General features: G+C 40.4%; 1 protein-coding gene across 1 annotated transcript in view; it reads right to left on the bottom strand.

Annotated features, from left to right (window-relative positions):
* ENOSF1 (enolase superfamily member 1) overlaps nt 1-13,075 on the bottom strand; it is a 64,284-nt gene that overhangs the window by 8,604 nt on the left and 42,605 nt on the right. The window contains exons 6-14 of the mRNA XM_075826370.1: nt 11,223-11,295; nt 11,103-11,141; nt 10,604-10,686; nt 10,473-10,507; nt 8,923-9,010; nt 6,641-6,775; nt 5,944-5,985; nt 4,487-4,616; nt 2,117-2,216 (exon numbers count right to left, since the gene is read on the bottom strand). Of these exons, the coding sequence (XP_075682485.1) occupies nt 2,117-2,216; nt 4,487-4,616; nt 5,944-5,985; nt 6,641-6,775; nt 8,923-9,010; nt 10,473-10,507; nt 10,604-10,686; nt 11,103-11,141; nt 11,223-11,295 (725 nt within the window). The remainder of the gene's footprint in view (nt 1-2,116; nt 2,217-4,486; nt 4,617-5,943; nt 5,986-6,640; nt 6,776-8,922; nt 9,011-10,472; nt 10,508-10,603; nt 10,687-11,102; nt 11,142-11,222; nt 11,296-13,075) is intronic.

Genomic DNA, 13,075 nt, shown 5'->3' on the forward strand with positions numbered 1-13,075 from the left:
CCTACCGGATTCAGAGGTCCTCCTTCCAGTCTAGAAACTCCCAGCAGTCCCGCAATAGAACCGCCTGGCCCAGCTGTTCTCTCGGGAGGGGGGAGAGCTTCTCTCCTCCCAGGAGACATGGCTCGAAAATGTTAAAGACGCCTGGGTGCGGGAGGTTGTGTCGACAGGCTAAAAAATTGTTTTCTTCTCAGCCTCCCTTCCTTGGAGCATTTTTTCCTGTCAATGCCCCCTCGGTGCACCTCCGGGGACCCAAGCTTTTTAAAATCCTCATCCAACAAGGAGTCATTTTTCCAGTACCAACTCCAGAACTGTTCAAGGGACTTTTATTCAAACCTTTTCACCGTACCAAAGAAGGACGAATCCTTTCGACCCATTTTGGAGCTACACTGTTTTCTATTTACATGGTCAAAAATTACAAGTTGCAGTGGGAACAGAGAAAGATAGAACAGGGTTTAGGGGGCCCCATTCTAGAAATAGGTGCGGTCCCATGGGTGGGACCCGCATCTGTCTGACATTTATGCATATCCTGTGGATATGACATAAATGTTCCTGATGGGAAACTCCTTTAATGAAGACATTGTCCTTCCCTCCTTTTGTCCAAAACCTTCCAATCCAAGGGAACGTGCTTTACACTGTCTGGATGACGTTCGAGCCCTTCGGGTCTACATTGCTGCCACGTAGTCCTTCCTGAAGACGGACTCCCTTTTTGTTGTTCCTGAAGGTCCTCATAAGGGAGGCCCGGCTTCAAAAGCCACCATTGCTAGCTAGATCCGTTTGTCCATTAAAAAGACCTACTTTGCTAAGGGTAGGATACCTCCACTCCGGGTCACTGCTCACACTACTAGGGCAGTTGGAGCCAACTGGGCGGTGCGGCATCAGGGTTTTGCACTTCAAGTCTGTAAGGCCGCCACCTGGGCCTCGTAACATACCTTCTCAAGGTTTTACCAGATCCATTCCTTGGCTTCTGCCGATACCAATTTGGGTTGGATGGTATTGCACGCAGCCGTGGTTTAGGCTGCTTGCATGGCTATGATTCTTTTTTGCCCACCCTAAGGGACTGCTTTAGGACGTCCCATGGTACTGTGTCCCCCATTGAATACTTTAACAGGAAAACAGGATTTTTGTACTTACCTGTAAAATCCCTTTCTCGTTGAATTCACTGGGGGACACACATCCCGCCCTATTTCTTTATTGTTTTTGGGCTTCTTGAGGTTGTTTTTCTCGTTGGTCCATATAGTGTTGAACCTGCTCTGCTCTCCTACTGCTCCTGGTACGAACTGAGGAGCTGAGTGCTCAGCAGAGGGTATAGCCCACTGGGCGGTGCCACACATTTTTTTTATGTTAACCTAGTGTCAGCCTCCTAGTGATAGCAGCCTATACCCATGGTACTTTGTCCCCCAGTGAATTCAATGAGAGAGGGATTTTACAGGTAAGTACAAAAATCCTGTTTTTGTGTTTACTTGAGTTATCGTTGTCTAATATTTAACGTAGTTTGATGATCTGAAACATTTAAGTGTGACAAATTTGCAAGAATAGAAAATATACGCGCGCACACACACACACACACACACACACACACACACACACACACACACACACACACACACACACACTATATATAGTAATTGTTCTCTATATATAGTAATTGTTCTCTTCACATTATTAAAATGATACAGTATTTATACCCTAGTGAATGACCTTACAGTATATTGCGCATCAGTTATGGCCTCAGTCCTTCGCACTGGTAACTATCCTGGTACCTTTCGTGACTACTAACAGACTTTAAGAGAGAATAGTGCAGTTGTGCATTTTCTTTTTGGTAAAAATCATGGAAATTTTAAGATTTTTCTTCCATGTGCATCGGTTATACTATTCACTAGTTCTAAAATATTGTAGGACATTTTAACACTTGTGTCGACACAGCCAAAGACTGCAAAATCAGCATGTGGTGCATATACTTTTGTTTGTGTATGTGACTTTTTCACTGTGAATGCGCACAAACAGTGAAGTGGTGAGTTCTGACCCGAAACCAGAGTTGAAAAATGAATACAGTTGTATCTAATTAAGAGATTGTGTTTATGTGTATTATTATAAAAAGATAAATACATGAGCACACCTGTTTTCTAGGCTCCCTGAGACTGTGATGTAATCAAATATGATCAAATGTTGTACCAGTTCACAGAGTCCAACACCCCCAGCATGTGGGCAAACGGGAACTAAATAAAAGAAAATTAAGAGCACATTTTATACATATCAAATGATCAAAAGTACTGTAAGAGTACCTGTGAATAAAAAATAAATCCCTACTTTAGGCAGCTGTAGAGGTATTTTAGATGTAGTGCAGCCAGAAATGTTATGTCTAACCTAATTCATGTTTGGGTCTCTTTCTGTCCTCTAAATCATTTTTGTAAGGGTATATTCACACAAGGCAGATTTGTTGCAGAATTTTCATTGGGGACTTGAATATGGGCTGCAAAAATACATGTACCTGCTGCCGAAATAACCCCATTCACATTAACATGTAACACATTTATGCAACAAATCTGCTATGTGTGAACTTACCCTTAGTCTGGATTCATATATGCAGCTTTCATACAGTTTATCTAGTCAAAGCCAGGGATGGGTCCAAGAGGATGGAAAAGTATATAGAAAATACTTCCCCTCTCTTTTGGATTCACTCCTGAGTTTATAAATAAAAAAAACTGCAAGTGTGAATGCCGCTTTATAGGTAAGATATATTACATCGTTTTATGGGTTTACATATAATACTGATTTATGCAAACAAAAATTCAAAGTCTTCTTGAAGATAATGCTTAAAGGCTATGTACAATTTAGCTTTTTTTCTTTTTATTAAAACAATGATTTAGGTTCTGATAAACATGTTATTAATAATAACGTTTGTCACGTTTCATTTTTTCATAGAAGCTGTATCGTTTCTGTGAGACGATTCCGTCAGTTCAGCTGAACTGTCGGCCTGGCTAGAGCTTGTCCTGTGTGTGTTATAGTATCGATCACATCTAACTTCAGCTGAACGGAATCGTGTCATATTGAGCAATACAACGTCTATGTATGGAGGATACATAGAAGCTGTAACGAAAAACTAAACAAAATGTTTAATAAAAGTACTTTTTAAAAATGTTCATACGCACCTCAAACATTAATTTAATGGAGCAAAATGCTTGCAAAAGTGTACATAGCCTTTAAATACCTAAACAGAAGATACCATACATACGTATAATTTTTACTTTTTTTTTTTCATCTACATAGGTTCGAAATTCTGTGCGGTTTTATTTATATTATATTTTTATAGTGGTCAGAGATGCTTTTTGTTTGATAGAGAACTAAAAAATAAACTGGCTGCCTCCACTAGGGGGAGTTTACTGCATCTGTATTTACAGCACTCATTGACAGGTGGCGCTATAAGCTTTATGTAGAGTATTGACATAAATAAGTTGAAAGCTTCAACTGGACAAATTATTGTATAATGAGGCTGTATTCATTCCAAACCCCTGATATGAAACTCTTGTAAGGTCCTAAACAAATAGAGAAGTTTACAGAAGAAAGATTTATATATGGCTCTTGGTATTCAATAGTTATTTAGATTTTCTTTCCGTAACTGCCATAGATTTCAATGGTGTGCGGCCAACTCTTCATTAAATTCTATAGGTTAATCGGCCGCTGGGAATTGGCCATGGAACCCCTGTTCCCCCGATAGGTGTGGGTCCCCAAAATAAGATCTGCGCTTACCACAGTATATGACAGAAATGTTTACTGAGGACATGTCACTAGATCGTATAAGTTCAACTGGTTTACTGACCTAAATAGCGCTGTCTCCCAGATTCCAGTGCGTTTTTTTTTTCCTGGACCCCCTCAGATGTGGCCCACTCTTGTGTTGGCTCCCTATATGCCAATTTGCTGAAGTTAGCTAACAGGGCGTGAACTACCCTCAAGCTGCCTCAAGCTAGCTCCACCCCGTTGGCTAACTACAGCAAAATAACATATAGGGAGCCAACACAACAGTGGGCCACATCTCTGAAACACGGTGTCCAGGAAAAAAACCCGAAATGCTGGAATCAGGGAGACAACGATTCAGGTCAGTCAACCAGTTAAAATTATATGACCTAGTGACAGGTCCTCTTTAAGATCCGCATAGAAATTTGAACCTATAGTGATTTTTTAAAAAAATAGAAAACTATATATGTCCACCATGACAGTACAAAAGCAGACAGTGGTAATAAATCTATCTATCTATCTATATATATATATATATATATATATATATATATATATATATATATATATTTATTTAAAAAAAAAAAAAAAAATATATATATATATATATATATATATATATATATATATATATATATATATATATATATATATATATATATGTAAACTTGTATTTATATCAGAACTAGACATTTAGTGTTATGATTTCTGTAGCAGTTGTGTATACTCTGCTGGATTATAATTCTAGTCTTACTATTGAATTTCTTGGCCATAAGCAGAACAGAGAGGTTTTCATTCACACTTCCCAATCTGCAGCTGTCAATCTGGAGATACTGGAGGGCGTGGGCTTGTAGGAACTGTTTAAACATTACTCTGTTGTGGCACTATGGAAAAAAAATAATTCAATGCAGAGGCTTACTATGGATAAATGATAGTTATAGTAAAAACAGGTAAGGATGTGTTCACATCAGCGTTAGGTTCCGTTGATGGGTTCCGTCAGACCTTTCCATCAGGGGAACCCATCAACGGAAAGGCAAATGGAAACCACAGCTTTCCGTTAGCATTACCATTGATTCCAATGGTAATGCTTCCATTGCTAATGGTTTCTGTTTGTCTCCGTTCCATAAGGGTTCCATTTTTTTGACGGAATCAATATCGCAGTCGATTGTGCTGATTCTGTAAAAAAAACAAAAAACAGCACTATTTATGAACCAGAGTGTAGAGCGGCTACATAGAGCGTTACTTGTTCTGGAGGACCCAGCACGCAGACACTGGCAGCCCATTGATTCCATTGGCCGCTGTGTAATGCTTAATTTCCCCTTTGGTGGTGCTGCAGGGGATTTGAACACATGCTGCAGGCTTCCACAACAGATTACAGCTGATTGATGGGGTCCTAGCAGCAGAACACCATGAGATCAGCTTAACATTGGGTGATCCTTCTAACAAAAAGAGATAGTCCGAAGCAGACAACCCATTTCAGTAAGGGTATGTTCACACGAGGGCGTCCGTTACGGCTGAAATTTCGGGGATGTTTCAGCCTGAAAACATCCCCGTAATTTCAGCCGTACCGGCATGTGCAGGCGCTTGAACGCCGCGTCAATTACGGCCGTAATTGGCGCTGCTATTCATTGGAGTGAATGAATAACGGCTCCAATTACGGCCAAAGAAGTGACAGGTCACTTCTTTGACGCGGGCGTCTATTTACGCGCCGTCATTTGACAGCGGCGCGTAAATATACGCCTCGTGTGAACAGACAAACGTCTGCCCATTGCTTTCAATGGGCAGATGTTTGTCAGCGCTATGGAGGCGCTATTTTCGGGCGTAATTCGGGTCAAAAACGCCCGATTTACGTCCGTAAATAGGCCGTGTGAACATACCCTAACAATAGCAACATTTTGAGAATTAGAGGATGTATAAGAATCAGACAATATACAGTGTATTTACAAGTGCTTTGAAAATATGTATTTTATGATAGACTTGTCAATCCACCATGCTAGCAATGCTCTCAATTAGTTCAAGAACTAGAAGAGACTCCCGTTTGTCTGACTTCAATCTGGTCCCTCTGATCAAGGGTCACTAAGGCTGCAGCTGTTCAACTCTCCCATGTCTGTAACCTCATAATCTATATACATTTTTAGGTATCTGCAGCTGTCACGTGGTAGCCCCATCAGTATGTACGGTAGACGCAAATCAAGAAACATTAAAACTCACTTGCTCTCCTGTAGCAACTCCAATTCCCAGTGGTTCTAATGCCTGAATAAGAAACATCACCTTGAATCATGTGCAGTTATATTGACCACAGAATTATTCTGCCAACATACATAAAACATACACAAAGTAATGAGGTAACTTAGTGTGTTTGATTCCTTGGTGACAATGAAGACCTTGCCTAGTTTACATCTACTATGATGCATTATTTTTATATTTCCATGTAATTTGTCATTCCTCAAGCTGTATATTTTTCTAGAAACATATTTTTAGAGCTACAAGTACACATCCAACATTTAGCTGACTATATAGTTTCAGCATATGAACTGCAGTAAACTGCTCAGAACTGATCGATATAGTGGCCTGGACTAACGATGGTGATGCACCATGCTGGATGTTGTAGTCACAGCCCAACACTAGAGATAGACATCAAGGGCAACAAAAAGGGGGTTGTTGCTATAGTTTTAGGTAAGAATCACCAGGCTGCATCCTCATTCATCGGCCTGGCTTGTCATCTTATGACCTATTTGAGTTAAACATTTAAGCTTATTTAGTAACATTGCAATGCATAATGCTAGGCATAAGTTACATTATTTAATAATAAGTTACTAATACATGGATACATAGTATCCTTTATATTTATAGCACTATCTGAATTCATTGAGATGGGGAATACAGTTTAGCGATCATCACTGTTTACCTTGGAAATTGTTCCATGGCCAAGTATATCATCGGGTGATGTAGGCTCCTCAATCCATAGGGGGTTGAACTCAGCTAATTCTTTTACCCAGGAAATAGCTTCATTGACATCCCACCTCTGGTTTGCATCAAGCATCTTGAAGAGAGTAAAAATAATAACTTTAAAAAAAAAATGTCACGATATAAATTATAATCCATCATTGTCCAAATAATCCACAGTGACCAAATAATACGTCCACACCATGACCTAATATTACCACCTTATAGGGATTAAAATAAAAAACACAATAAAAAAAACCAATGCCACACACTGTACCCCAGAATATAATTGCGAGTCCTTAAGATGCGGATACAATTAAAGGGTAACTAAACTTTTTACATTTTATAGTGACATGTCAGAAGTTTTGATCAGTGTGGGTCCAAGAACTGAGACCCCAACCGATCGCTAAAATGAAGCAGCAGAAGCTCTCAGGTGAGTGATATGCCTCTAGGCTTCTGATCGGCTTTCCTCAGAAAGTGGTAAACGGACTCTTAGACTTTCTATTGAGCCCATACACCGCTCTGAGAAAAGCCGTTCAGAAACTAAGCAGCACAGCGCTCACCCGAGCACTTCTGTCGCTTCGTTTTAGTAATCGGTGGGGTCTCAGTGCTCAGACCCACACCAATCAAAACTTCTGCAATGTCACTATGACATGTCAAACGTTTTTTGAACGTTTAGTTACCTTTTAAATCCCTGTTCCCCTACCCCAATCTGTCACTGTTCTACACCTAGTTCCTTTAGCGATTTCCCACTATGCATCTGAGATTTTAAATTGAAAAAAAAACACCAAGTGGGAAATAACATTTTCCATGATAGTCACAGCTGATCCTGTATTACTGCCCTAGACAGCATTCATTATCTGGAAAATAAACGGATGTATAAATAAATTGACTGTCACCCATCAAAGACTAGTTCCTTCCAACAGCAGACACTTATACTGAACAAGCGGGACTTCAGGTCTGGATCATAAACGATGCAATTTCCTAATTGTAGTGTGGCTCCCTCTTAAGCCGGATTCACACGAGTGTGTTCAGTCCGTTTTATACGGTCTGTATGTCGGCCGCATTTCCGGGAGCCAGTCTCCTAGCATCAAAGTTATCTATGACGCTAGGTGTCACTGCCTCGCTGCGGGACAACTGTCCCGTACTGTAATCATGTTTTCAGTACGGGACGGTTGTCCCGCAGAGAGGCAGTGACAACTAGCGTCATAGATAACTATGATGCTAGGAGCCCGGCTCCCTGTAGTGTGTTCGGTCCGGGAGATGCGACCGACATACAGACCGTAAATCACGGACTGATCACGCTTGTGTATGGGGCTCCTTAGAAATTATGTCGGAGTAGGGTAATAAATTAGACAATATGAGGGAAAAGGCAATAAGGACATTTAAAGGCATTTTCTTCTTAAATGCTATGTTTCTATATGGATGCTGATTGTAAAAGGCTGGTATGGGTATTATATATGTGTGTGGACATATTGCTTGTGCACCATGTTCAGCTTCAAAGGGACCCATCACCTTTGGGTATCGGTCAAGAGGAAAGGTGACCACTATGTATAGGCATGTTTAAGGCTTCGTTCACATCTGCTTTAGTGTTCCGTTCTTGGGTTCCGTCAGACCTTTCCGTCAGGGGAACCCATGAATGGAAACCATAGTTTTCCGTTTGCATTACCATTGATTTCAATAGCAACGCTTCCATTGGTCATGGTTTCCGTTTGTCTCCATTCCGTAAGGTTTCAGTTTTTTTGGCGGAATCAATAGCGTAGTCGAACCCCGACGCAGATGTGAACGAAGGCTAAGAAGTTCATACAGAGCAGATGCAAGTTCGCAGTTAAATATTACTGTACAGTATAATGCAAGATAAAGCTTGAAACTAAAAAAGAGGTATCCTCCTCCACCTGTCTCTTACTGTCACCAATAATGCTCAGCTGCGTGGGAGGCCATGAGGTAGGTATCTAGTCAGGTGCTGGAAAACCATTGTCCCATTCACAGTTCTTGCACGGGGCACTCTATGCCCGACTGGAAATATATTTACAGCATATCAAAACAATTCTTGGAACTTAAGGCCCATTCACACGGGCCTATGATCAGGCAAACAAGCGTTCATTTGAACGCTTATTCCCGATCATTGCCCTGTGTAAACACGGCAACGATCAGCCGATGGACAGCAAACGCTCGTTTTTACGGCCCATATTGGCCAGTGTGAAAGGACCCTTAGTCCTTTAAGAGACAACCACTTGTTCATACCAACTTATTGTCAGGCCCAATCATGTTTCGGATAAGTTTGCATCTTCGCTTGTCATCTTGTAAATCAGCGCCAACTTTTACTTTAAATCTGGGAATGCATACAAAAGTAAATATAGCTGGAAACCTACATATATGCATGAATTTAAGCTCATACATAATAGTAAACAGACCCAGGGGGCAGGTCCATGCTATTGAAGATCAATTTAGCATGTTTAACACATAAGATATTTGCTGTTCTTATAAATTGTAGTAAAAATGAAAACAATTATCTGTATTACATTGGTAATATTACATAATCCTGGCAAATAATGCTGAGCGTAAATGACAGGCACATACATTTATTGTAATCACATATGAATAAATATTCTCATCACATTTCGGTCATACATTTGTAATCTTCACACAATAAAAAAGGTATTGAACAAGCTGTAACGACATGTAGGTTTATTTTGAGTATACCCATCAGAATATGTTAGAAAATTCCTAGAAAATAATAAGAAAGCACTTAGATATGTGCCACAAGATACACAACAAAATGCTAAGGGCCTGTTCACATCAGCATTGTTTTTCCGTTGAGGGGTTCCGTCGGAGCTTTCCATCGGGGGAACCCCTCAACGGAAAGGCAAACGGAAACCTTAGCTTCCATTTGCATCACCATTGATCTCAGTGGTGACTGATGCTTTGCTAATGGTTTCCATTTGTCACCGTTGTGAAAGGGTTCAGTTTTTTTGATGGAATCTATAGCGCAGTTGACTTTAAAGATAGGTGATAAATGTCTGATTGCTGAGGTCTAACCACTGGGATCCCCAGGGATCACGAGAAATGAGGGTCCCTGAGTCCCTTGTGTGAATGGAGCGATAGTGTGCATGCGTGGCCACTAATTCAATCACTACCTGTGGGACTGACGGGACCCTGAGCGCTGTATTTGGCCTTCTCCGTCAGTCGTATAGGCAGTAAATAGAGCAGAGGCTACGCATGCGCGCTACCACTCCATTGACACATGGGACTCGCGCTCTCGTTATTGCTGGGGGTCCCTGTGTTCGGAACTCCAGCGATCAGACATTTCTCACCTATCCTGTGGATAGGTGATCCATTTTGTTTATGGTAAAGCCCCCTTTCATCTGCCGTTCATGGCAGCATCAACGCTGAGGCTAATTAACGGCATGTGAGCTTCCTGGACCGGAGAGGTAGAGTACGGGGTGTTAGCACTTGCGCCGAGCTCATTATAGGGGGGTGAGTATCTGCCAATTTATAATTTTACACCATCCATTGCCCTGTTGCTAATTAAAAAAAAATCCCGGATAATCTCTTTCACAATATGACAAACGCTTCCTGCATCTGAATTATGAGGGCAGAAGTCACAGCCAGACTGCTGTTATATTGGACCGTCTAGACCACAAAGCCAGACTACTGTCTAGCAAACAACTAATCATCATCTTATACATATTCCAACTATAACCAGGAGATATGCTGCAGGACAGTTATTGACCCTTCACTTATGGTGATGTTATAGGAGACGGAAGTATGTTCCATACCATGTAGATACTCACCTTGTCCAGCCTTCCTTTAATGCATCAGCACATAGCTACAACAGAGAGATAGCAAAAATAGTTAAAAAAGTAGTAAGTAAAAGACTAATGTTCCCATGATCACTAAGTAATAACATGAGGTTCACCCAAACCTTTTGCAGCTGTTGGTCTGTGTAGCCAAGCCAGGCACAAGATGTAGTGTATGCTGGGTATCCACTCTTCGACAATTGTTCCTCTACAGATATATAAAGCACAACTTTCTGCCATTACACAGAGAACATGCGTTCCTTAGATTGGTTATGATTTAGAAATGATTGTACCATTGTATTATTCTGCAGCACATTAAATATACACATAGAATATACTGAGATGTACAAATCGCCTTATGTATGTAGAAAAATAAGCAAATATGGTCTTAGAACCACTGGACAATTTATTTGTCCCCATAGGAAACAGTCGTACATAGATGTGTCAATGACGTATTTGTGGTTAAAGGAAAAATGCAGCCCCATAGGACACAGTTGTCAGGGATATAACCGAAACAAGGAAATTGTATCCACTAAACAGCTGGATGTGGCCAAAGTATAGAGGATCGGGGTTTAAAAAACACGGGTGAAGTAGAGATTGCTCGATTTAATTATATTTTTTTACCTCTTATTTCTTGTCTTTGTTTTCCATTCTGAAGAATTTCTGTAAGAGTTTAATTTGCAATTTTATAACTCAGAAGGCAAAGGGTAATGCTTTTATTTCATGTATAAGAATGAGGCTTACCAAGTGCTTGTGCTTCAGTCAATACATCCGTTATATATCTAAAATCAATACAAGACACCAACTGTTCTGGAGTCTGCCAAGAAGAATGGATTATAAATGACACCATTAGCATCCAATTAAAGGGAATGAATACATTGCTTTATTTCCAGCAAACTAACCATTCATATTATGGCTACATTGTAATGGTATAGTAACAGCTCAATTCTCCGATGTCCGCTTTATTCATAGGCTGTAGTTTGTTTTTTTCTAAATTAGCCCACACAAAATACCAAGCTTTCCAACATGATCCCTTCTACTGAGTACAAAATAACCTTGTCCTGAATATAGCACTTCATTTTCTAATGCTATGACTAAATTGTGAATTAATTGATTGTTGTAATTAATTTATTCGTGTATCAAATGTAGTTGCATTGATGAAACTGTTAACATTGTCCAAAAGGAGGAAAAGGACAGTGGTAAAATGCCAGAACCACATGCAGAGTACCCAGTAGGTGCTACTCTTTCTTGTTAAAATTACCATTGTATTTTGTTCCTGATTGAAGGAAAAAATAATGCATCAGATATGGCTTACTGGCCTTAAAATACTGCACAGAATTAACATGGCCTAAATTATGTGCAAAGTATTTTGTATACAGTATTTTTATAGGAAAGGACTACTTTATAGGACTTGAAAGTTGTTGCAAATAATGAAGTTCAGTGGGCAGCATGGTGGTGCAGTGGCTAGCACTATCACCCTGCAGCAATGAGTCCTTGGTTCGAATGCGACCAAGGGTATCATGTTTGTAGGAGTTTGTAGGTTCTACATGTTTGCGTGAGTTTCCTCCGGTTTCCTTCCACAGTCCAATAATATAGGCCTCATGCACACGGCCGTGCCCCTAATCACGGCCCGCGATTGCAATGCATGGCCTGCAGCTGCAGGCCTCGGGCAACATTTTCGGGCCATGCTCCTATACAAAGTATGGGAGCACGGCCCGTAAAAAAACGAAATGTAAGACATGCTCCATAATACTCGGCACGGACACCTATCCATAGCGATAGGGAAAGGTGTACGCGGCCAATAGAACCAGGCGGGTCCGTAATTGCGGATGGTATTACAGTTAGCAATTACGGAGATTTTTTACAGTCGTGTGCATAGGGCCATACTGATGGGTCAATTGGCATGTTTTGAAATCGCCCCAAATGTGCAAGTGTGTGGTTGAGAAAGGTTAGATAGATTGTGAGCCCCATTGGGGACAGGGACTGATGTGAATGGTGACGATTTGCGCACATGGATGCGGAATATGTGGCTGCTATTTAAGCAATGGTGAATAAATAAAGCTCACTGCACGTAAAGAAAATTGGCATAATAAAGCTTTCCTGTATGTTACTATAAGTAATTTGATTAAAATTACGTCAAGAATCTTTCCTTTTACACATAGAGTATGTGCTTGTCCCAAGTACCCTAGAACACTATCGCTAGCGTACCCATACTCCACCAATGCCAATCCTCAAGTGCATTTAAAACTTTGGTGAACAGTTCACAAATACTGTGGCAAGGTGTCCCATACAAATTATCATATAATATTCAATGCTATTACATTTAACTTGCATTATTTCTCTGAGAATTCTTCTGAACAGAAGTGCTCATAGAATGGCTGTAACAAAATAGCATGAAAGCTGCTCAATAGTTTATTCCTTAGCAGGTTTTACACCTACTAACAGACTGGTTATTGCTACCACACGCAGATCAACCCAGGACTGGTCACTGGTCAGACAGTCCCTCTGTCTGAATGTTCGTTATATCATACAATGGTAGCATTAGTAAATCAAGTATTCTACAGTTGTCATGTTGTGATTTTAATGTAACCTTTAGG

This window comes from Rhinoderma darwinii, chromosome 5 (genome assembly GCF_050947455.1).
Source record: "Rhinoderma darwinii isolate aRhiDar2 chromosome 5, aRhiDar2.hap1, whole genome shotgun sequence".
Classification (NCBI taxonomy): Eukaryota; Metazoa; Chordata; class Amphibia; order Anura; family Rhinodermatidae; genus Rhinoderma; species Rhinoderma darwinii.